This window comes from Leucopleurus acutus (genome assembly GCF_964270905.1).
Source record: "Leucopleurus acutus genome assembly, chromosome: 10".
Taxonomy (NCBI): Eukaryota; Metazoa; Chordata; class Mammalia; order Artiodactyla; family Delphinidae; genus Leucopleurus; species Leucopleurus acutus.
The window spans coordinates 74,665,481-74,691,387 of record NC_139153.1 but is presented as its reverse complement, the minus strand read 5'-3'; the positions used below and the strand labels follow the sequence as shown (position 1 = coordinate 74,691,387).

Below are 25,907 nucleotides of genomic sequence, written 5' to 3'. Positions count from 1 at the left end.
CTTCCACTACCTAATCTGTATTCCCCTGCCTTTAGCAAGCACCTCAGCTGTTTGTGATTCTTTAACTGGTGGAGTGACCCAAAACTTCATTCTTGAAGGATCTGAGCTATTAGTAGTCCTTCCTGGATTGGGTTGTAGTTTTCCATTGACCTTAGTCACAGGGCATGGTAGTACTATGAGACATCCTAAGGGATCGCCTATATTCCAGAAATACTCTTTCTTACCTCCACTGTGGAGTACCAGTCTATTTTCCACTGGGTAGTCACTATCACTCACCCCAGCCAACACAGTAACTCCTTCTTTGCTTGTTGATTCAGAAGCATGTGGAATCCACAGTGACTCAGCTGCAGTCTTAAGTTGCATTTCAATGGAATAATTGTGTCAATGGCATAAATGTGAAAGCATTCCTCCCTCTGGAATTAAGACCTCTAGGCCAGTAAATCATAAGGCCATGGGAACGGAAAGCAACAATTTTGCTAGTGGGTCTCTAGGAGTAATAATGAGTGGTGCCTCTCCCATTCTATCCTTTGATTCCTAGACCTGTGAATTCTATGTATGGGAGAAGCAGCACCATATTAGATACTGGTTCTAGACTGTATAGTCTTCTGGAAAACCTTGCTCCAGATCTACAAGGTATTGCCAACTTGCTGGCACTGTAACTCAGTCTTCAAAAGGCCATTTCATCATTCTGTCAAACCAGCTGCTTCATGATGGTGGGGAACATGTTAAGAATAGTGAATTCCATAAGTGTGGGCCCAGTGTAGCCCTTCTCTTGCTGTTAAGTGAGTTTCTTGATCAGAATCAGTGCTGTATAGAATATTATGACAGTGGTTAGGCATTCTCTAAGTCCACAGATGGTAATTTTTGCAGAAGCATTGCATGCAGGGATGCCAGTTCCATATCCAGAGTGTCTATTCCAGTAGGAATAATACACTTCCACTGCCATGATGGAAGTGGTCTAATGGCATCAGCCTGTTACCAGGTAGCTGACTGCTCACCCTGGGGAATGATACCATATAGGGAACTCAGTGTTGATCTCTGCTGCTGACAGACAGATGGACACTCAGCAGTGACCTTGGTGAGTGGAAGTCCATCCTTCCCACCACAGCCACCTTGTTCATAGCCCATTGGGCAATGATGGGGCGATTTGGGAAAAGCTGATGGTATCCACTTGATTGTTAAAATCTTCCTTTGCTGAGGTCACCTATGAGCATTCACACAAGACACAGATATCTTCACTTTTTTTTTAGTTTTTTTAGATTGAAATATAGTTGACGTCTTCACGTTGTTGTTGTTGTTGTTTTGCCTATTTAGAGACATCTGTCTACCTCTTCCCCAAATTTCCCAACTTCCCAAACATACTCCTTCCATGTCCCTTACCATTAGCCACTCATTGATCATAGCCCATGAATCAGTATAAAATTACACATCTAACTATTTCTTCTTTCAAGTAAACAACTCAGTGCACTGCTGTAAGTTCTGTGCACTGGGAGGATTTCCCTTTACCACTGTCTTTCAGGGATGTTCCAGAAGGGGACTATAACACTACAGCTGTTCAGTTTCGGGTGGTGTCTACATATCATGCACATTTCCACAGTGGCTGCACCATTTTGCATTCCCACCAGCAATGTACAGCATTTGCAATTTCTCCATATCCTAGCCAACACTTACTGTTTTCCATTTTGTTGATAATAGCCATTCTTATGGGTTTGAAGTGGTATCTCCATGTTTTCTTTCATTTGCGTTTCCCTAATGGCTAATGATTTTGAGCATCTTTTCATTTGAAATTGGCCGTTTGTTTATTTTCATTGGAGAAATATCTATTAAAGTCTATAGCCCATTTTTAAGTTGGGTTGTTTGTTGTTTTTTTTTTTTTTTTGCGTTGTGGGCGTTCTTTGTATATGCTGGTTATTTATCTGATATATGAGTTTCAAACATTTTTTTTCCCATTCTGTGGGTTATCTTTTCTCTCTCTTAATAGTGTTCTTTGATTTATAAAAGGTTTTAATTTTGATGGAGTCCAATTTATTTTTTTCTTTTGTTGCCTGTGCTTTTGGTGTCACACTTAAGAAACCTTCGCCAAATCCAAAGTCATGAAGATCTCCCCTTCTGTTTTATTCTAAGAGTTTTATAGTTTTAGGTCTTTGATCTATTTTGAGTTTATTTTAATATATGGTACAAGGTAAGAGTCCAACTTCATTCTTTTGCATGTGGACATCTTGTTTCCCTGCACCAATTGTTGAAAAGACTGTCCTTTCCAGATTGGGTGCTCTTGCCACCCTTATTGAAAATCAGTTGACCATTATATGTTTATTACTAGGCTCTCTGTTCTTTTCCTATAGTCTGTTTGTGCCAATACCACATTTTCTTTCTCTTTCACTCAGCCTGGGCTAAGACAGGCAAAGTGCCTTCCTTGGAGTGGTATTTTCCTAGTTCACACACTGAAAGTATCACCATCTGGGCATTGCTTTTCTCAACTTCAGAGTGGTTTCCTCAAACCTCTCTTGAGGTCCCAGCGTTCTTTCCTATACCTTGAAAACTCTGCTGGTTGAAATCCAAGCTATAGGCTACTATAAAGAAGTAGATGCTTTCAGAATAAATTTTGGCTCCAGGGCTCTCTTACCCTGTGGAACTGTGTTTTCTCATTTTCTCTGACTTCTGTTTTGTTCTCTCTAGTGCTGGTTAAAGTATGCTTTAAATATAAGTTTTTAATATATTACTGTATATTTTCAAATGTTCTTTACCAGGACCACCTAGTCCACAATATGAAAATTGAGAAGAGGACTTTTAAGATCAGCTTTGTCATCCATTCTTGATAATCTGCTTGTATATAATTTGAAATAATAGTTTACACCACTTACATGCATTTTTCTTAGCAGTTTTCATTTTAATTACATCACATGCTTTTTTTAGTTTTCTACGTGGCTATTATTGTGTTACTGTACAGTTGTCCCTCAGTGTCTGAGGGGGATTGGTTCTAAGAACCCCCTGCAGATACCCAAATCGTCAGATGCTCAAGTCCCTTATATAAAATGACATAGCATTTACTATATAACCTATGCACATCTTTCCATATACTTTTTTTTACTTTAATAAACAGAATTATTATTTGTAATATTTACACAGTCTTCCATGGTAATGTTAAACTTAGCATTTTCTTCAAATGCCCCTCAAAATAACCCACTTTGCCTTTCTAAGTGAATCTTGGACAAGGAAATTCAGTGAAAGTGATCTACTTATGACTATCCCATGTCTCTTTTTCTTTTTTTTTTAACATCTTTATTGGAGTATAATGCTTTACAATGGTGTGTTAGTTTCTGCTGTATAACAAAGTGAATCAGCTTTATGTGTACATATATCCCCATATCTCCTCCCTCTTGCGTCTCCCTCCCACCCTCCCTATCCCACTCCTCTAGGTGGACACAAAGCACGGAGCTGATCTCCCTGTGCTATGTGGCTGCTTCCCACTAGCTATCGATTTTACATTTGGTAGTGTATGTGTGTCCATGGCACTCTCTCACTTCGTCCCAGCTTACCCTTCCCCCTCCCCATGTCCTCAAATCCATTCTCTACATCTGCATCTTTACTCCTATCCTGCCCCTAGGTTCTTCATAACCATTTTCTTTTCCTTTTAGATTCCATATATATGTGTTAGCATGTGGTATTTGTTTTTCTCTTTCTGACTTACTTCACTCTGCATGACAGTTTCTAGGCCCATCCACTTCACTACAAATAACTCAATTTCGTTTCTTTTTATGGCTGAGTAATATTCCATTGTATATCTGTGCCACATCTTCTTTATCCATTCATTTGTTGATGGACACTTAGGTTGCTTCCATGTCCTGGCTATTGTAAATAGGGCTGCAATGAACATTGTGGTATATGACTCTTTTTGAATTATGGTTTTCTCAGAGTGTATGCCCAGCAGTGGGATTGCTGGGTCATACGGTAGTTCTATGTTTTGTTTTTTAAGGAACCTCCATACTGTTCTCCATAGTGGCTGTATCAATTTACATTCCCACCAACAGTGCAAGAGGGTTCCCTTTTCTCCACACCCTCTCCAGCATTTATTGTTTGTAGATTTTTTGATGATGGCCATTCTGACCGGTGTGAGGTGATACCTAATTGTAGTTTTGATTTGCATTTCTCTAATGATTAGTGATGTTGAGCATCCTTTCATGTGTTTATTGTCAATCTGTTTATCTTCTTTGGGGAAATTTTCATATACTTTAAATTGTCCCTAGATTACTTATAATACCTCATACAAAGTAAATGCCATGTAAATAATTGTAAATACAATGTAAATGATATGTGAATTGTTGCCACCACGTGGCAAAATCAAGTTTTGCTATTCAGAACTTTGTGGATTTTTTTTTTATTTCGAATATTTTCAATTGGTGGTTGGTTGAATCCGAGGAACCTGCAGAACCTGAAGATATGAAGGGCCAGCTGTATTGGTTATTTGGATATGGTAACAGTTTTCTGGTTGCCAATATTATGAAGTGGTTGTCTTTAAAATTTTGCATTTTGAAATAGTAAATGCCCTCAAAAATGCCTACACAAGTCAAGAAATAACATTGATGACACTGCACTTTTCTCTGGAAGTTTCAGCTTATGTAGGAAAGATGCAATTCTTTGTCCATAGAAAATTGTATACGTACTCTGTCATTTGAGAGGACAATTTGTACTTTATTAAACAGTATCATGATAAATACATTTCACTTTTGCCTTTCTTAGTTTTACAGTCCTTAATATTGGTATGTTTGATTTTCTTTGCAGGTTTTCTCTAGGTGATTCTAGGAGGCCTCTTCATGAAACAGCAGTTTTGGTAGAAGATGTAGTACACACTCAGTTAATTAACCTGGTAAGAGCATATAATCTTATTTGGTATCTCTTCTCTGCATTCCACTTATATTGGCATCACAACCCAAGATATTTTTAAGAATTTTTTTTTTTACATTTGGAATTCTTTTTTTGTCAGCTGTATTAAAGTATAATTTTCATGTAACAAAATTTCACCAGTGCATGACTTTTGACAGATGAATATTGTCATGTGACTAGCAACGCAATCATTATATAGAAATATTTCCATCATCCAAAAACATCCCTTTGTAACCCTGTGTGATCAGTCTTTTCTCCCACTCCTGACCTCGGATAACACTGATCTGTTTTTTTTGTTTTTTGTTTTTTGCGGTATGCGGGCCTCTCACTGTTGTGGCCTCTCCCGTTGCGGAGCACAGGCTCCAGACGCACAGGCTGAGTGGCCATGGCTCACGGGCCCAGCCGCTCTGCGGCATGTGGGATTCTCCCGGACCCAGGCATGAACCCATGTCCCCTGCATCGGCAGGTGGACTCTCAACCACTGCGCCGCCAGGGAAGCCCCACTGATCTGTTTTTTATCATTATATCAGTATAGTTTTTTCAGAACTTTTTAAAAAACTTTTATTCTGAATTTTAGATGTCTGGAAAGAGAATTGCACAAATATTACAGAGAATTCTCAGAAACAATTCACATTCCTATGTTAACATCTTGCATAACCATAGTACAATTATCAAAACCAGGAATAACATTGGTACAATACTGTTAATAATATTACCAACCTTATATGAATTTCATCAGTTTTCCCATTAGTGTCCCTTTTCTGTTCCAGGAGCTAATCCAGGATAACACACTGTAGTGAGCTGTCATGTCTTTGTGGTCTTCTATCTGTGATAGTTCCTCAGTCTTTCTTTAAAGTCTTTCATGACCTTGACATTTTTGAAAAGTACTAGACAATAATTCTGTAGGATGCTCTTCTTTGTCAATTGGTCTGATGTTTTCTTATGGTTAGAACGTGGCTATGCCTTTTTGTCAAGAATACCACAGAAGTGATGGGCTTTTCTCACTGTATCATATCAGTGGGTTCATGTTGTTGATGTGTTGTTTGTGATCTTAAATTAACCTTGATAACTTGGGTAAAGTGGTATATGTTGACTTTTTCCACTATAGTGAAGTTTTTTTTTTCTTTTCATTTTGTTGTTAATAAATGTCTTGTGGGAGATATTTTGTTACTATGCAAATACTGTTTCTCTGAAAAATTTTGCCTATTAATTTTAACATTCATCAGTGGGTGTAGTCTGAGACCGTTATTACTGTGGTATTTGCATAGTAATGATTTTCTATTTTCTTCTTTCCTTTTATCTTTTAATTGCAGTTATTCTGAAAGAAATAGCTATTCTTTATCACCATTTATTTATTAAATTTTTAATGTACGTATGTATGGACTAATGTGTATTTAAATTTTATTCTTTTGTTCATTATGCAGTAATATTATTATTTATTTTTATTTCTCAAGTTGTTTCAGTGTTGGCCACTAGGAACGCTTTCATGTCCTTTCCTCATTTTTCTATCAAGTTTTTGGTCCTGTGTCTCATAAATATTAGGTATATCAGTCCTTTGTTTGTGGCATATGATACAAATATATTCTTCTTCTGTGTCAGTTACAGTTATCTTTTGACTTTGTTTTTATGAGCTTTGGGGAGGTATACAAGTATTTTTATTTTAATGTAGTCAAATGCATCAATCTTTTATTTCCTTTGGATATTGAGTTATAGTTAGGAACACTTTTCTTATACTGAGTTTAAAGAGTTCATCCATATTGTTTTCTAGTACCTGTATGGTTTCATTTTTAACATTTAGATTCCTAACCATTTGTGGTTTATTCTTGTTATTGTGTGAGATATGGATCTAACTATAGATTTTTCCAAATGACTACCCAGTTATACCACCATCATTTATTAAAAAGTATCTACTTTCCCTAATGATTTGAGATGCCTCCTTTATCATTACTAAATTAGCATATGTATTGGGGTCTATTTCTGATTTTATATTCTATACCAATGGTTTATTTGTCTACGCATGTGCTAATACAACATTTTAAATTATATTGGTTTTATGGTATATCTTAAAGATTGTTACAGCTAGACGCCCCTTCTAATTTTTCTCAGTGTGTTCCTGATTATTCTTCTATGTTTATTTTTCCATGTGAACATTAGTATTGAATTTTCTAGCTCCATAAAATAACTTGCTGGTATTTTTATGGGGATTGTGTGAATTTATAAATCAATTTAAAGAGAACTGCATCTTAATGTTGAGTCAGCCTATGAAAAAGGAATGTCTACATTTTTTCAAGACTATTTTTGTGTCTTACATGAGTGTTTTAACATTTCTTTTTATAGGCTTCACGTATTTCTTGTTAGATATATTCCTAAGTATTTAACCTTCTTATTTGCTATTGCAAATAGGCTTTCTGTATAATTACATAATGGCTGAAAACGTCTGGAATTTACTAAAATACATAAATCTATAGATTTAAGAAGCTGAGCAAACTCCAAAAAGGATGAGCCCAAAGAAATGCATGTTCAAACTGCTGACTATGAACGGCATAATATAAATTTTAAAAGCACCCAGATTTATTACCATAGGGGAACAATGATTTGAAAGACAGCAGAATTTTCATGAAAATATGGAGACTAGAAGGAAATAGCACAACAGTTTTAAAGTACTGGATTCCCTTTTCTCTACATCCTCACCAGCACTTGTTATCTCACGTCTTTTTCATAATAGCCATTCTAACAAGTGTTGGCCTAAAACATACACATAGATCAGTGGAACAGAATAAGAGCCCTGAAATAACCCACATATATGGTCAATTAATTTATGAGAAAGCAGTCAAAATTGGAGAGCCACATGCAAAAGAATAAAACTAGATGCTCTTTTACACTGTACACAAAAATTAACTCAAAATGGATTAAAGACTTAAATGTAAGGCCTACAACCATGAAATGCCTAGAAGAAAACATAAGCACTAAGCTCCTTGACATAGGTCTTGGCGATGATTTTTTGAATCTGACCCCAAAAACAAAAGCAAAAATAAACAGTGAGACTACATCAAACTAGAAAGCTTGTGCACAGCAAAGGAAACCATCAACAAAATGAAAAGGTAACCTACTGAATGGAGGAAAATGTCTGCAAATCATATATCTGATAAGGGGCTAATATTCAAAATATATGAAGAAGTCATACAACTCAATAGCAAAAAATAAACAATTAATAAATGGGCAGACGATCTCAATAGACACTTTTCCAAAGAAGACAGACAGCTGGCCAACATGTACCTGAAAAGATGCTCACCATCGTTAGCCATCAGGGAAATGCAAATCAAAACCAAATGAGATATCACCTCACACTTGTCAGAATGATTGTCACCAAAAAGACTAAAAATAGCAAGTGATGGTGAGGATGTGGAGTAAGGGAGCCCTTGTGCGTTGTTGGATTGTGCATTTGTGCAGCCACTATGGAAAGCAGTATGGAGGTTTCTCAGAAAATTAAAGACAGAACTACCATATCATCCAGCAAGTCCAATTCTGGGTATTTATCCAAAGAAATGAAAATACTAACTCAAAAAGATGTATGCATGCCCATGTTCGTGGCAGCATTATTTGTAGTAGCCAAGATATGGAAACAACCTAAGTATCCATCTCTGGATGAATGGGTAAAGAGATTGTGGTATGACTATGCAGTGGAATATTACTGAGCCATAAGAAATAATGAAACATTGCCATTTGCAATGCCGTGAGTGGACCTCAAGGATATTATGCCAAGTGAAGTAAGACAGACATAGAAAGACAAATACCATATGAGCCCTTTTATATGTGGAATCTAAAAGAAAAACAAATCAACTTCATAGAAACAGAGAAACAGATTGGTGGTTGCCAGAGGCAGGGGGTGGAGTGGGATGAACTGTTTTTTAGTTTAAATAAATTGAATTAAAAATTTTTTTTAAATAAATTAATTTTTAAACTTGATGGTAACTGGTAATGCTGATATTCACAGGGAGAGATGGGGATTTTGACAAGAGGTATCTAGCCTGGAATTCTTGTTTTTGTATATACATGTCTATATAAAAATATATGTTAAATCTTTCATAGGATTCAAATAAATATATTTAATATATTTATTAAATTTAATTGAGGAAAGTAAGCATCAGAATAGAGGTAAAAAACTCTTGGAGTATGCATGGATGTAGCATAGAATCTGGTTTTACTTGCACTATATTAAGATACAAATTTAGTTGCCAACATTTTAAAATTAGATCACTTTTACATAAAAACTTAGGATTTCTGGCTATTCTTGAAAGATTAAAATTGGAATGTTTGACAGCGTAGGTATGTCTTTTAATATGGAAATCTGAGCTCAGGAGCCACTTCTACCTGGTTTTTACCAGGCCGGCTTCATTTGCTTAACCAGGAAAGTATTCAGTGTTAATGGATTTATATAGCATATTGTTGCTGTATTTCCCATATCCATCTTCAATTTCAATTTTTCAAGAAAACATACTTTTTAATTTTGGAAGAAAATGATGTTTTTTAAAGGAATTTTAGTTTTCCTCAAAAGCTGTGGAAACAGTGTTATGTATGTCACAGAAGTTCATAGGCAAATATAATAAGGAGGTTGTTTTTATGTGATATACTTTTTCCCCCTATGACTTTGCTCTGTTAATGCCAGAGTGATCTATCAAAGTGCTTTGATGGTGTACTATCAAAGGGAATACACAACTTATAGAAGAAATAAAAAGCATTTAGATTCTTGCTACAGCCTGTTTAGAAGGGAAGAAAGTGATTCCACTCTTACAACCTCTGTGGTGCTGTGTCTCCTGTTCAAAAAGCACCTTTAAGTACTGGGGTAGTGAGCTAGAACTTCAGTTGACTCGTTCTTTCCTCAACTGCCGGCCCTTAATACCTTAATCTAAAACTTTAAAGGGGAAGAAAATCCATTCTTCAGTCTCTTGGATCATTTTGCCAGCGGTTGCGTGTTGTTTCATTTGGGAAGAGGTTTTCTTTAAATCTTTTGTCTCTTGTTTCTTGGACCTATGATTCCCATTTGAGACCTGTGTCCTCTCATCCTACCCCTGATTCTTTCTCAGTTCTTCAGCCAGGCCTGCCTTCCAGTCTGAGTGATTCCACCTAACTCTACTCTGTTCCACTTGCTAGGTTGTGACCAGCTCAGGCTCCAGTTAACTGTTCTTCACTGGAGTTCTGCATGAAGATTATAGAATATGTTAAATCATGAAAACATATAGTTTAAAATCTATATAAAGCTTTTCACTTTATTCAAGAACAAGTTAGAATATTAAAGTCATAGGATTTTAAAGTTGAATTATACTTCAGAAATTATTTGTTATATAATAGTTTGAACCAAATGAAATTGCCTTTTTTTAAGTCATGAATGGTTGAATATCAGCAGTTTTATGATTCAGTGCAATACTAATTAGTTGTCACTAGAGAGAGTTTTCAAAACTTTTAATTTTCTTATTTTGTAAAATAACAATACTAATATTTACTTTTTACAGTGGTTATAGAGGGTCATAAAAATTAGATATATTGTATATTAAAGACTTAGTGAAGTTTCTGAGGCATAGTACCCTTTCTCTAAGTTAGTAGTAGTAAATGGTTACTAGCGTGATTAATTCTAAGATAACAGGGCTATTTAATGGCATGATTTAGATTAGAATTGGATTGAAAAAATCCATTGAAATGCCCTTTCAAATTTTCCAGAAAGATGCAAACATTTTCATATCCTAAGCTTCCCTCTTCTTGCACTCCACAGGGTGAGCTACATCTATTTGAAATAGGTAAAGATTTATGCCAACTTGAAATTGTGTGATAGAGTTGCTATTATGATACTGTCAATAATAATATCCTTTCAAGTTCCAAAACTGTCATGACATCTGATGGCTATATAGCTGCTTTCATTTTTTTATTCATTCAAAATTAAATATCAGAGGACCCTCGTCATTGTATGCACGAAGTGTAACTATCTACCATTCCATTTCAGCACATATTGGATTTTCACTATATAATCTACCGGGCAACTAGTAAGCTCCTCAATTTGTTGTACTGTTTTCACATCAGAACCACTTTCTCAGGGTTATTCTAATAGTCTTTAGTTATGAAAATTAATAACATATTTATATGTGTCAAAAGTGATTGCTTAAGTCTCCCATCTGGATTAGCATACACTGAGTCATCCCTTCCTCCACCCCACTTACTTGTAATGCTTTTTAATTCGACAGTTTATCTTCCTGGTAGAAGGATCTCATGCAAGGCAATGTTCAGTCCTCATCACCACTTCTGTGGGGCTGTCACTTATGTCACCTCAGTAATGGTTTATGAATATGTTTTAAAATAGCAATAGAATTTCCTGTGCAGAACTTCAGTTATAAGGGTTATAAAAATAGGACAAACTAATATAATTTGTGATTGCATAAAGTAAAGGAAGTAGAGGTACCATGGGGACCTAATGAATCACAGAATGGAAACAGTCTTTTAGCTGACTAAACATTCAGACTTTGTACTAAGTCAGAGCGTGGATATGTAACTCAGCAAACCGGAACACACCACTCTGTGTTTACATGGATGGGACAGAGAAATTCACAAATACCGTCTGGGAAAAAATTCTTGGCTTATTTGTCTGTTTCTACTGTAGAGTAAATGAAGTACCACATATTTAGCATAAACAGACTGAAAGCACACCTGCTTTGTGGAATATACACACACATGTGCACACATATACACACACAGCATTGTTCAAAGTGTAGAACACTGTATGTCTTGAAAAGTGATTCCTTTCCTTCTTTTCTGCTTCTTTTTAAAGAGTGTATTGTGGAAAATTTACTAATTGCTTTGAATGGCACTTGTTTCTGATCGATTGCTCTTAATATTTTCTGTTACTTAGCTGGATTTTCCCTCACATTACTACCTCATACCTCAAGAAATAGTATTGTATCTTCTCTTTTTTAAGAAATAATGTTTGTATTGCAGATGGCAGATATTTAGTTTTTAATCTGTGACACAAAATGGGCATATTCTAAGTAGATCGCCTCTTTAGCTACGTTTTCCCCGCCAATTCTCCTGGGTAATTTGCTACAGGCATAACCTAGAGGACCAACCAGGAAAGAATTTCCAGTCCTTTCCCAACTCTCAGCATGTCTTCTTTTTCTTCCTGTAGTATATTCTACTAATAGTCAATTGTTCAACTCTTCAAGGTAAGAGAATCTCAGAGTACAAATTGTTTATAGTTCCAAGTAACTTAAAAGCACTGTTTCATATTATTATACATGGTTTTCTTAGCAGAGGTATAGAACAGTGTCTTCCCTCCTTTCCATGTGTGTCAAGGCTTTTCCTTTAGTGTTCTTCATTTATTGCTGCCGGTCAGCTAGTATCCTGTTACCTAACTTAAGCTAAGCTCTGCTGGCTACTTGGATCCTATGCCAAGTTTGGATTTCTGACCTGTGCTGAAACTCAGTTCTGGCTGCAGCTCCTATTAAATGCCTAATGTGTAGTTTCCAAGAATTTCAGATTTACCAAAGACATGCAGACCATTCATAAAATACCCTCTCTGCAGACTGAGTTGCATCAGTTAATTAAAATAGGTACAGATTTGTGCCAACTGGAAATTGTGTGACTGAATTGATATTATATGCTGTCAATAATATGCTTTTGATAATACCCATTTTTGCAGTTCAAAAAATAATATAATTTTTGATGGCTGTATAGCTACTTTTATTTCTCTATTTACTCACAGTTAAATATCAGAAAAATCACTTTGTTTTATACACAGAATATAATTATCTACCATTCTACTTAAAAGTCATACTGGGTTTTCACTATATGAATTTATCAGCCAAGTAGTAAACCATGCGATCTGTTGAATTCTGTGTATATGAATTGGTTGTCAAAGTTATTCTCATAATCTTTATGAAAACTAGTAAAGAATAAACTTAATATGTGTGAGGAGTAACTATCTAACCTCCCATGTGGATTAGCAGGCACTGAGTTTCTCCTCCCCTATCTGTTTGTTCTTCTAATGCCTTTTACTTTGGCAAGTATCTCCCAACCTACTGTATTCTCCTTCATCACATTTTGTGTTCTGTTCTGTATCTGAACCAAGAGACTTGTTTTCAGACTCCTGTTCTTCAGTACCTTTTCCAAGGTCTTTGAAAGTCTTTTATTTATTCATAGCCCTATATCTTCTTTTCCGAGAGATGCTGTTTCTCTTGATTAGTGTGGAGATTATGTAGAGAAGAAGGAAATAAAAATTAGTTCATATCTACTATGTGCCAACCAGTCTCCTAAACATTTTTTATATATTATTTTATTGTAGATACATAGGCCATTTTCCAGGTTTAAAAAAATAACAGCTATTATTTCTATGTAGCTTTCTAACGTAGTTTAACCCAATTTGACATGGCCTTATGTGTTATATAGATATCATTAGACAGCTTTATTTATTTCCCAGATCCAAGTATTATATATTAGTCTACACTTGAAGAATATGTAACAGTTTTTTTTTAAGTATGTTTTTCATCCCTTCAGATATTCACATTCATCCTGATGTTTTATTAGGGGTTTTATTTTACTGACTGTGATAGGGAACCATTTGTTTATGCTTATAATTTCAAACGTTCTAGTCATTTTTATATCTCTCGATGAATTTATAAATCACATTGTTTCCTAAGAATGCACTAACTCTCCTTAGATACTTCTCTAGAGTAAGTGGTTCTGAAATTCTAAGTGATATAGATAATCTGAAATTCAAAAGATATTATTTATGTTTGAAGACTGATATAAAATTGACTTCAGATTTTTAAAGTGAATGGAAAGAGCAATAAGGTCCATCAAATAAATGTGTCAGTTAGAAAAGGCTTAAGAGAACATGTTAAGAATGTTTTGAGACTAACTTTGAAAGTAATGTTTTATTATTAGTAGAGTCTTACTGACTTTGCACTTCTAATCCAGCTAAGAATCTGACAGTAAGCGACAGAAAGGCAATAGACACTACTGTAATCATGCTCATTACTCAGAGTGGGTTTAATCTAAAAGTTTATATATTTTTCTTTTTCACAGTAGAGTAGATGCAGGAGAATGGTGTGGAGGCAGGTGCTGATAAGAAGCAGCAAGAAGTTGGGAGAGTGTAGGAGCTAAGAGGGAAATGATTGCTAAAAAACACAACTACACAAAATTATAGGTATCTCATTGGTCTAGGAGTACAATTTATAAATTATATTCCAGAAAATATGCCTTTAAATACCTAACGTCTCCTAATACATTTCTTTGGTTGTAGAGACCATCACTCTTATATACAACCAGTATATTGATTGATATTCATTTTGAAGGCTTGAAACAATTAGAAAAAATTGATACATTCAGGATACTCTTTGATAGTAAAGATAGTATGTGATACACTTAGAAAGATGTCTCTCAATAATAGTTTATTTTTTTTTAATCTGGAAATTTAGTTATATATAATAATAGCATATATTTCTTAAAAGATCAAAAAACTTTTTCCCCTAAAACTTTGTATAAAGATTCCTTGATTTAGTAATGTCCTTAAGAAATTTTTAAAAGTATATTTTCTTTTTAAACTTTCAATTATGCATACTTTGAGAATGACATCTCTTATAATAAACATTTTACTTAATATTTGCGATAAACCTGGATAGTTAGAAAATATTTTGTAGGTGTGGAAACTGTAGAACAGAAAGATTAAGCAATTTGGCAAAAGTTGCACAGTTTATAAAATAGGAGATGTGAAATTCAAGTAGTTTCTTTTTCAGAGAGTTTGAGGAGTCTTTAGGATGAAAAATTCTGATTCTTTTATTCTGGTACTTACTGACTGAATTTACTGTGTATCTCTAAGGTCCCTTCTACTTTTGAGTATTCTGTGGTTCTCTGTAGTGAAAGTATTGATTTCAGAATAGATTCATATTTTGCAGAGGGTTTATGGAGAATAGTGAACAAAAAAAAATAGTTAGAAAAGAGAAGCCCCAAGAAAAGTAAGTAGAACCTTCTTTTGATGTGGAAAATACAAATTCAATATCAAGTATCTTATAAAGATAAACTGTATTTTAAGTCTGTAAAGAGAAAAAGTAACATTCTTCAATGTGAGAAATGGTCGTAATAGCCAGCAAAACATTCTGGGCATAATGAATAATTTTATAACATTAAAGTAGGCATCATTTGATAGATCTCTGGACAAAGGTAATTAAATGTTAAGAAAGAAGAGATTAAAGCATACTCAAAAAAGATACTTAAGATATTGTGAACTTTTCTGGAAATTTACCATTTGCTGCTTGCGTTGGTCATTGGCTTCAAGAAGAAAAGTTTTAGATGTTGTCAGGAGTAGAATTCCTATTTTTAAATATCATATAAATTGCCCAGAGCTTGCATTTTATGTCAAGAAATCAAATTTAGCCATTGGTTTATATGAAATCACCTTGATCAAGCCATGTGGATTTCCCACTGGAATATAATTGTTTCTTAAATGTATTCTGTAGAAAGGGATGAAAAAGAAGGTTGGGACTAGATATTCAAGGTCATTGAATTTCAAACTGAGGAATTTTTATGTAATTCTATAGATTGCTGGGGATATTGAAGATTTTAGAAAGTGGCACAGTCAGGAAAGTAAATAAAATAACCTGGCTGTTTTATATAAGGTAGTGAAAGACTCAAGATGCCACTTCCAGAGAGGTCTGTTTGAAGAAGGATGTTGAAGTATTTAGGCGAGAGATATTACTACCTCTGAGTTGGATGGTGACAGGTTTCTGAACTGCATTTGCCATCTGTAAACAGTAATCCACTATGGCTGTAAATTAAATCCTGTATCTGTAAGAATAAACAAATTCAAAACAATATATCAATCAAATCCATTATGACGGACATCAGTGTTTGAGTAAAAAACAGGTAGAAGTTCTGAGTTCTGAGTACATTTAGATGTACCAATTTGGCATATTCTCACTTACTAGTCATTGTTCTAAATGTGACTCTCCTGGTTACTTTTGCAAAACCCACAAGAGCTTTTGAACCTTCAGCTGGGAAATGTTGGTAGAGTGGAAAGCTTTTGGAGACAGACATCCCTGGGTTTGAATTTTGGCTTCCTTCATAACTTGCTAGTTATGCATTATTGAGCATTACTTCTTAATCCCTTTGAGTCCTGGTTTACTCATCTGTAGGAATTTACCTACCTCGTAGGCATTATGTAAGATGATGTACATAAATGGCTTAGCACTCATCAACACTGTTGATGAAAACATGATTTAATTAATGTCAGCCAAAATTCTAATCAGAAAACTATACAATTGAAGTGACACAGTGTTAAGGGCAAAGACACTAAAGAGCCAGAAGAGAGCTTGAAGAATCATATGCTGTATGTATTTCTGGGGCCACTTTCCTGGCTTTGAATGTCACACTATATACAGTTCTGTCTTGATTTCTCCTACTTCTACTTCTCACTCCTGGTATGCTTTAGATGTCTTAAAATTCTTGGATATCAGTTTAGATCATTTGTTATATGTGAATTTCCCTGTTCTTCCTTGTCTGTTCCCATCTAACTCTATGTACCTGAGAAGAAACCATCAGATACAGAGTGGTTTAAATTGCCTTTGTTTGAATCCTGGGACCTAGAAGGCTTTTCCATAAGCTTCATGCTTTCTCCTCTTACGACTGCAGTTCAAATAGAACTTAACTGTCAGTGAAACAAGAGTTTCTCCATCAAATACTTGAATGTTCTCCTAAATGATTTTTTGAGTCCCAACATTTTGTATTTTAGTGATGACTACTATGTTTAGTTTTTTCCTTTCCCCCAAATGAATGACTTTCAGAATATTGTATGAAAAAGTTTCCCAACATGCTTGAAAAACACATGGAAAGATTTACTAAGTAGATAGTAACGTGGGGTTTGAGAGATAAAACAGAGAAATGGATAAATGGGTAGGTGAGAGAGGGTTCAGAGGACAGAAAAGAGAATTCAAGCCCCCAAAATGACCAGTGTGCTAATGAGTATAGATTTATTATATAATTATTTTGGGGCCTAAATCAGGTATTTACTATGAATATACTTTATAAAATATGAGACACTATATTTTATAATTATTGCTAATAATAATATTTTCAAAACCTATTTTGAAAATCTTTACCCTGAAGAGTCTATAGAGAAAGCTTTTTATCTGAAATATTGTTATAGTTAATAGATGCAGTTTTTATTATCAGTATTAGCATTCATAGTTAAGTTACAACCTCTAGGTACCAAAATTTGGGGAGAGTCAATCATCCTTCCTGTGTTCTTTTCTCTGTGAATTGACCCTTTAAGCATCTTAACTTGTAATGCCTTGGTATTTATGTAGGAGACTTCGGGGAGAAAGTTAAAATTCAGTATTTTCAAATTAATCATCCAGCATTGTTTTTTTAAATAATTGTTTTCTACCAACTAAAGTCATGCAACATAATACTTCCATACTTATACCTGTATTTAACACCATTCTTCAAAATATGTATTCTTAAAAGTAAAAGTACTTTCTGTGCTTTATGTAACTGAAGTTACAAAAGACTTGTAACTTCTAATAATCAGCTTAATCTGATCTTAAACTCTTGATGGTTTTGGAACAGAAATTTTTGTTTTAAAGAGCTTGTTAAATGAATTATGCAATTATAAGTAAATGTGGTCACAGCTGTTTTTGATTTCTTTGTTATACACCTGATTGGAAACAAGTTTTTAAAAATATTTTTCCATTTCTTACACTGACACCTAGTGTTCACTATTCCTGATATCTTGAATATCGAAAGTTAGTTATTAATAGCTCTGGAACTAGAATTACATTAAAACTACTTTTTTTTTTTTTAGCAGTGCACCTGTTCACAGACCAATAACTCCTATTTTCAACATCAGTGAGACAGAATTTTTTCTGGTTATGTATATGACACCATTATGAATCAATTGCTGAGGCTATTTTGAACACAGCAAAACTCAAAGAAGCATGGAGTTTTAGAGGTGAAAGGAACTTGAGGGGGTTTTTAAAACCAAGATTCTTAAGACCCCAGTGCTTTGTTATGTACACAGTTCCTTCAAGTCCAAGTGGATGGTTTTGTTTCTGTGAGTTTTGTTCCTTGGTGATAGAGGTAACAAATCACATTTAATCATGTAAGCATTTAAGATTTGATATTAGTAGTTGACCAGGAAGTAAGACTGAGTTGTTTTTGATTTTTTTTATTGAGGTATAATTGACATAGAACATTATATTAGGTGTACAACATAATGATTCAATATTTGTATATATAGCAAAATGATCACCACAGTAAGTCTAGTTAACATTCGTCACCATACATAGTTAAAAAAATTTTTTTTTCTTGTGATGAGGACTTTTAAGATATACTCTCAGCAACTTTCCAATTTGCAACGCAGTATTATTAACTATGGTCACCATGCTGTACAGTTTCTAATTTTTGTAATGGGTGACCTTGTGATGTTATGTGTTTACTATTTCCTGTGACTTCCTAAGGATGATTTAAGTACTCCAGCCTTTCTGGTAATACACTTTAAAGATCTAGAAGGTTAGTATCAGATTATCTGCAATTAAGTGAAAATGTATATATAAGTTGGAGAAAATTTATTTATGCAGTAAGCATAAACCAGAAATCCAGGTGACCAGTGCACATAGTGAAATTTGTTCATTTCATTTTTTATATTTTTTATTAAAGTAGGGAATGATATTGGTAAAATGAAAATTTTAAAGAAGCTTGAACATTTAATTTGCTTAAGTATTTACAAAGTCAGTGACAAGAGTAAATTTCAAGTCATTTCTAATTTAATTTGCTACAAACTTCAGAGTATTTGAATATAGAAATGTATCTTTCAATGGAGTATGTAATTTTCTCGTAAGTAAAAGTCAAACATTTTAAATATAGGAGATAATCATAATTAGATTTATTGTTAATAATAATTATGATGTTTCTAGGTAATCTAAGAACTTTGAGAGGGGAACTCTGTCACATAAGCTGTTGTTTTATATATAATTTATATTTATTATGTAATTAATATTTATAATTTATATTTATCATGTGCTATTTGATAGATACTGTTTTTGATGCTTGAGATAAGTGTCTAATGAGGTCTTCATTGATATTGTTTTGGTTAACAGAAATGATAAGAATAAAGAAATATAGAAAGAAATTACAAAAGAATTTTGATTACCATTTTCTTCATTTTTAATAATTTCCAATATATTTCTCACATTATTTGGGGGGTTGGATTTCAATACATTTCTGAATTAGTGTTTTCAGGATTATCAAGTTCACCCCCAAATCAACCACGTTCTTGGAAAAGAGGTGCCCAGTCCCTTTAACTATGTGACGTGAAAGGACCTTGTCAGATATAACAAAAATGAGTAATGAAGTAGGTAGCAATTGTGGAGTACATGGTTTTTCCTTGGCTTAAATGTGTTGAAGTTTTTAATTTGGAATATCAGCATCCATTAATGTTGCATGAAGCTTGGAGCAGTAGTAGATAATGTACATAAATACAGTGATTCTCTGTGTATAGATACTGCAGAATATTTAGTAAAATATTTAAGTCTTTCTGTTGTAAGTCAGGGCAGTAGGATTCCAAATCACATTTTTCCCAGGCACTTAATTAAAATGCATAATGTGGCACTTTTAAAATTTATAAGTTCACTGGCTCCCATTTTATTCAAGTTGCTTATTTCATTTAGAAGCCCAAATAAAATTAAAGAAAGGCATCACACTCACATGTAAGTGAGTAGAAGTTCACCTGGCTTTTTCCCCTTTCTGTTCCAGCCGCAAAAATTGGTCGAAACTGCTGGGACAGGCAGTTATTTTAGCATAGTTTCTGGTTTAATGTTTTATCAGGCCCAATAGTAAAATATTCTGCAACTACTGCAATTTTATATTGCTACTCTGAAGGCAGAACTCTGTTAAAAATAGTGTACAATTATGTGGATTCTGATATAAGTAAAATCCTGTCTCCTCAATATACTGTATATACAAGAGGTTGAGTTAGACTGGATGGGATCGTTAGCCTCACATGGGTTCCATCATTCATTGGTTCATCAAAGATTTACTGATGAATGTGCCAAAGCATTGTTTCAGGCGTTAGGGATGTCATGGTACATAAAGCCCCTACCCCCATAGAGCTTATCTTTTGGTGTGCAAGAAAGATAATACATAAATGAATAAATAATATCAGATAATGTTAACTGCTATGAAGAAGATAATGCAGGATAAGGAAAGGGAGAGGTAAAGTTAGATTACTTCAGAGGAGATGGTATTTGAGTAAAAAATTAAATAATGTTGAATAGAATACCATACAAAGATCTAGGGGAAGAGCATTCTTGACTGAGTGACAGGAGGTATAAAGGTCCTGAGACTGGAATGTGCTTCAAGAACAGAAATATCAGGGCATTTGGAGTGAAGTGAGTGGGGTCAGATGGTAGCAGATGATGTGTAAAAGGGAGGCAGGGGCCAGATTATACATGCATTGTGTTTCTCTGTGTCACTTTCACTGTTTGACTTTGTACGGACAGAAGTTTTTGGGATTTTTTTGCGGTACGCGGGCCTCTCACTGTTGTGGCCTCTCCCGTTGAGGAGCACAGGCTGCGGACGGGCAGGCTCAGCGGCCATGGCTCACGGGCCCAGCCGCTCTGCGGCATGTGGGATCTTCCCGGACCGGGGCACGAACCCGTGTCCCCTGCATTGGCAGGCGGACTCTCAACCACTGCGCCACCAGGGAAGCCCCGGACAGAAGTTTTTAAAAGGTTTAATTTACATTGACAAATCTTGCTAAGGAGTTGCATTTTGTTCAAAGTCTGGTAGGAAACTGCTAAAGTTTATAAGTAGGGGAGTGATTTGTGCTCTCATTTAAGGGTATTTTTTTTTTTTTTAGAATTTATTTGACTTTGAAACAAAAGCACTTGAGTTTCAAAAATATTTTTGTCCAAGTGAAGTAAATTCACTAATTCTTTTTTCACCATTCCAGCAATTTCTAAATGTGCAGTACAGTATTTTCAACCACATGTACATTGTTGTGCAACAGATCCCCAGAACCGTCTGGATGATTTAAGATTTTTAAAAGATCACTCCAGCTGGCTGTAGGTGTTTCGGAGTGGAAGCAGGGATACTAACTGGTTAAGAGACTTCAGTAGTGGTTTCTGGTAGCTCACTCACTGTAGTGGTGAGTGGTTTCTGGTCGCTCACTCACTGTAGTGGTGAGAAGTGGTCCAGTATGGCTTTATTTTGAAGGTGGTATCAACAGGACTTGCTAATAACAGAGTGGATATTAGATGTGAAGATACAGAAGAAATCAAGGATGACCTCTAGAATGTTTATCTGAACAGCTGGATGAATAGCGGTTTGGGGCCAAATTTTAGCATTTATGTGTTAAATGCATTTATCATATTAAAGTTGAGAAACCTGTAAGACAGCTAAGTGGAGGAGTAGAGTAAGCAGTTTACTATATGACTTGAATTCATGAGAGAGGTTGGTGCTAAAGATAAAAATTTTGTAGTCATTGGCATATTAATGGGATTTAAAGTCATATAAGATAGTATGAGGTCTCTTAGGAAGAGAAGAGAGAAGACTGGAGAGCAGCCCCAGGAGGTATCCCAACACACACAAGTTGAAGAAATGAAGACACAGGCCAGGAGATGAGTGACACCAACTGTATGGTATCCTGGTAGCCAAATGAAGAGAGTGTTTCACATCCTGTTGAGAAGTTGACTAAAATGAGGACAGTGGGTCGATTATTGCATTTGATAAGTTGTGGCAAGAATAGTTCCAATTCAGTGGTGGGAACAAAAAGTCTTTTTAGAATTAATTACCAAGAGCACTGGAGATGAGAAAGTGAAGGCAGAAGTAATAGTCAATCTTGAAGGGATTTTTGCTCTAAAACTAGTATAAACGCATCCTGGCTTGCTCAGGGAGTCCTGCTTGGTGCCTATCATCCTAGCATAATTATTATCAGCACTCCGTTTACCGTCAAAGACTGAGAGGGGATGTGGTATCAAGGGAGGATTTTAGTGAACCTGATTATTATTCTAATGGATCTAATAATATAAATGAAATCTTACAGTGTATATTCTTCTGAATCTAGCTTCTTTTACTCAACATCATGTTCGTGAGATTCATCATGTTGCTATTCTCGTGCAAGATGGCATTCCATTGTATAAATTTGACACAATTTATTTATCAGTTTTGATAAATACTTGGGTTAATCCAATTTAGAGCTATTATTAAAAGTGCTCCCGTGAATATTCTTATACAGGTATTTTGATAAACACATTTTTGTTGGTTATACTTAGGGGAAGAATTTTAATATAGTAGGATTTGCTTTTCTAATATATAATGTGAGGTAGGTTGGCATTCTACAAAATGATTAAGGTATTATTTTATAATTTAGACATTCTCAAAAAGCAAAGCAAAACCTGATTTTAAGTCATTCCTTTGGCTCAACTGTATTGAGGTCTTCTGAATGTCTTATATTGTACTTTAGGGGTACAATGAGGGCTAAAACCTTCAACAGGTACCATATAGGATGACTTCTATGGATACCTTACCGGAGGGGTTATATATAGTCCAGCAGAGGATATGATAAATTATTAAATGAATATACTACTAACGAAGATGCAATATATGAGATGTTATAGTGGTTCAGTGAGAGAGAAATTAGTTCTTCCTCTAAGAATCAGGAAAAACCTTATGAAGGAAATAATTTTTGTGCTGGGCTTAGGAATTAATGTTGTCTGATCTCGTAGAGACTAGAAATAATCTGGGAGTTACATAGTGGAAGGTATAGGTAGGAGAATAGTTCGAGAAAAAGGGGTAGTTCATTTTGAGGGGAATATAGCATCCATGAAGAGAAACGAAAGGAAATAGAAATTTTAAAACTCTGAGACCATATTTAATAGAAATTGAGAGTCTCTTGAAGTTTTGACCTTATTTTTTTCAGTTGCTGTTTTTAGATGACAACCTAATATCAGTACATGGAATAATTTGGGGCAGAGAGACTCTTGTTGGGGGCCCTGCTAGGATACTGGGCATTTAGACTCCCAGGGCTTGACCTTAAGTTAGATGGTTATAAGATATGGTGTGGGAGCATGGCGTATGCAGTGGAGAGCAAACCTTTTGTTCTGAGCTGATTGTAAGCAAACGTTAATGTTACTCAGTAGGCTGCAACTTAATCACTTTGACAGGAAAGAAGAGCTAATAATTAAAAGTGTTCATGTAAATTTTTTAAACATTTGGCCATGTATGCTGGTTGTAACCTTATTTCACTCTATTATAAAAGTACAAAAGCCTTCTGACGCTAAAGAATCTTTGACTTTGCTGGCCAGTGTTAGGTGGGGAGAGCCTATCTGTACCACAGAAAACATCAGAATCTCTGCCCAAGTTGTTTTTTTCCCTTCATATAGCGTATGCTCTATGATGTCAGACATAGTAACAGGAAGAACATCTCCATCTGGTAGTCATTACCTGTAGCTTGTATGTGTCTTCTGGAAGTTAACTTTTAATGTTAAACAAAGGAAGCTGATCAAAACCAGCTGTAAAACCTTTACATAGTTCGTATTTTATACAGTCAGCATTAGGTTACCATTCACATAACTGCATGTCTGAAGTTTAAAAAAAATAATAAGGTAAATCTTTTCCTTTTATTAAAATAAATGTAATCCTCACTTTATAGTTGACACAACTTTAATTGTTTTCCTGTTTGGCAGGAAAATTTAATGCAGTTGGCATCATTATGTATGTATTTTACACACCTTGGAGAAATAATGGCTCATTTATTAACTATATGTGCCACAATTAATATATTTTGGATCTAATCAAAATAAAAACAGTAGGTTGAAATATAATTTTCTAATATAAAATTATGGGGTTAGTAAATGTAGAAACTCGCCAGCTAAACACGTAACAGGCCATTAAATGTGTTATGTGAACTAATTCTATAGATAATGAAAATTACTCTAGTAATACCTCCTTTGACACATGGCATTTATTATAATTCTAGATACATGCAAAAACAGTAATTTTAGATCATTATTGGTTATGATAAGAAATGACTCAGAGAATTTTAAATCAAGATGACTTGTTTTCTTTAATTGAATTTAGAAGAACTAAGGAATTTGGAGAAATCGGAACATTCTGGGCCGTGTTTTGCCTACTGTTGGTACATTGTGTATGTTTAATAACAGTTTCTTCTGCCTGGAACTTGCAGTTGTTATATATATAGAAATTTTGAAATCACAAAGAAGCACATGATTTGTAATAGCACATACTTTTGAAATATCTGTAACAACAGTATTGAGGATTTGCTATCATGAAATGGAATTTCCTATCAAGAAAATGCAGCAGATAATGTAATGACTCAGGCATAACAATCTAGGCGGAAGACAGTAAGCATTTCTCTACCAAAGAAATATTTTGAAATTCAGTGGTTCTTTTGCAAGTGATTAGCACTGTTTTGTTGGAAATGTTCTAGTCTGTAGCAACCTAAGTATTGCTCACAAATACCATTTAGGCAGAGAAGCCAAGGACAGTTCTGACCATCCAAGTATAGCACCATGTCAAGTGTGACCAAGATTTGACAATCTGTTGTATAGGTGCTTTTCTGAGGCCTTGGTTAACTATCTAACTTTAGAAAGGTATTCTAAAATGTATAAGCACATAAATAGAAAGTAATTGACAGCAAACATTAATAATTATTAAAATAATGTAATTGTAGTTTTCATTTCTGCAAATAGGGGCGTATTCTATTTTTAAAAGATATAGGATATCTTGTACGCAGAAGAAGTACTGAACAATGTTACCATCAGAGAATTGAGAAGTTACCATTCCTTAGGAGGGAGATTTAAAGAGTGTTTTACTTTAATCATAGTATTTGTATTGGAACATTTAAGTCAATTTAAGATATGTTCATTTCTAACACAAAAACAAGTAATTTAGCACATGCTAGGAACTCAGTATATGTATGTCTATTAAGTTACTCATTGTGTAAAGAAGCCTTAGCTAAACTCAATACTTTTTCTTAGACTACATATATATATATATATATATATGTTTTATATACAGAGAAAGAATATATATAAATATGTACATGTATGTAATATAAGTAAATATACAAATTTGTACATTTAAAATTAGCACAAGAAAATGCACATTTTAGTTGCTCAGTTCAGGGAGCTTTTACAATTCTATATTACCGTGTAACCATCACCCCAAACTAGGACTAACATTTCCATTCCTTAAGGAAATTCTCCTTTCCAGTCACAACCTGCCTGCTGCCCCCAGGTGATTGCTCTCACCATAGATTAGCTTGTCTGCTCTTAGATTTCATGTAAATGGAATTGTATAGAATGTACTTTCTTGTATCTAGCTTCCTTGGGTTTGTTAGTCTTTTTATTTCATACATTCTAGTGGGTATGTATTGTTATCTCAGTGTGATATTTCCTTAATGATGAATGACATTCAGTACCTTTATTTCTGTTTCCTTAGTGATGAATTATATTCAGTACCTTTAAATATGTTTGTTGGCCATTCATACATCTCACCTTGTGATATATCTGTTCAGTTTTTTTGTCTGGTTTTTTCATGTTATTTGTACTTCCCGTGCTTTGTCCAATGAATCTTTGTATACACCAAGATCATGAAAATTCTCTCTCAGGTTTTTTTCTGGTATTTTTATGGTTATTGATTTTATGCTTAAGTCTGTGATCTACATTGAATTAATTTTTACTTGTGGAATAAGATAAATATTGGAGCTTATTTTTCCCATCCAGTAGTTACAACCACATTTGTTACCCATGTTTCAGCAACGTTTTGGATAAAAGACCATATGACTTTTAAATTATTTGTACAATTCATCAACATTTCAATTCTCTTAGCTCCTTTTAATTTAATTACAGTTTGTCCACTAGTGAATTCACTAAACAATACCTGCCCACAGCATTTCAACGAGTTGGTGTCATCATGCATTCTAGTTCTCTGTTCTCTTCCATTTGTATACTCATAGACCAATTACTTCT

At 34.6% G+C, this 25,907-nt stretch overlaps 1 protein-coding gene across 1 annotated transcript in view; it reads left to right on the top strand.

The window, feature by feature from the left end:
- SUPT3H (SPT3 homolog, SAGA and STAGA complex component) overlaps positions 1 to 25,907 on the top strand; it is a 423,577-nt gene that overhangs the window by 218,397 nt on the left and 179,273 nt on the right. The window contains exon 3 of the mRNA XM_082847752.1: positions 4,780 to 4,864. Coding sequence (XP_082703878.1) covers positions 4,780 to 4,864 — 85 coding nt within the window. The remainder of the gene's footprint in view (positions 1 to 4,779; positions 4,865 to 25,907) is intronic.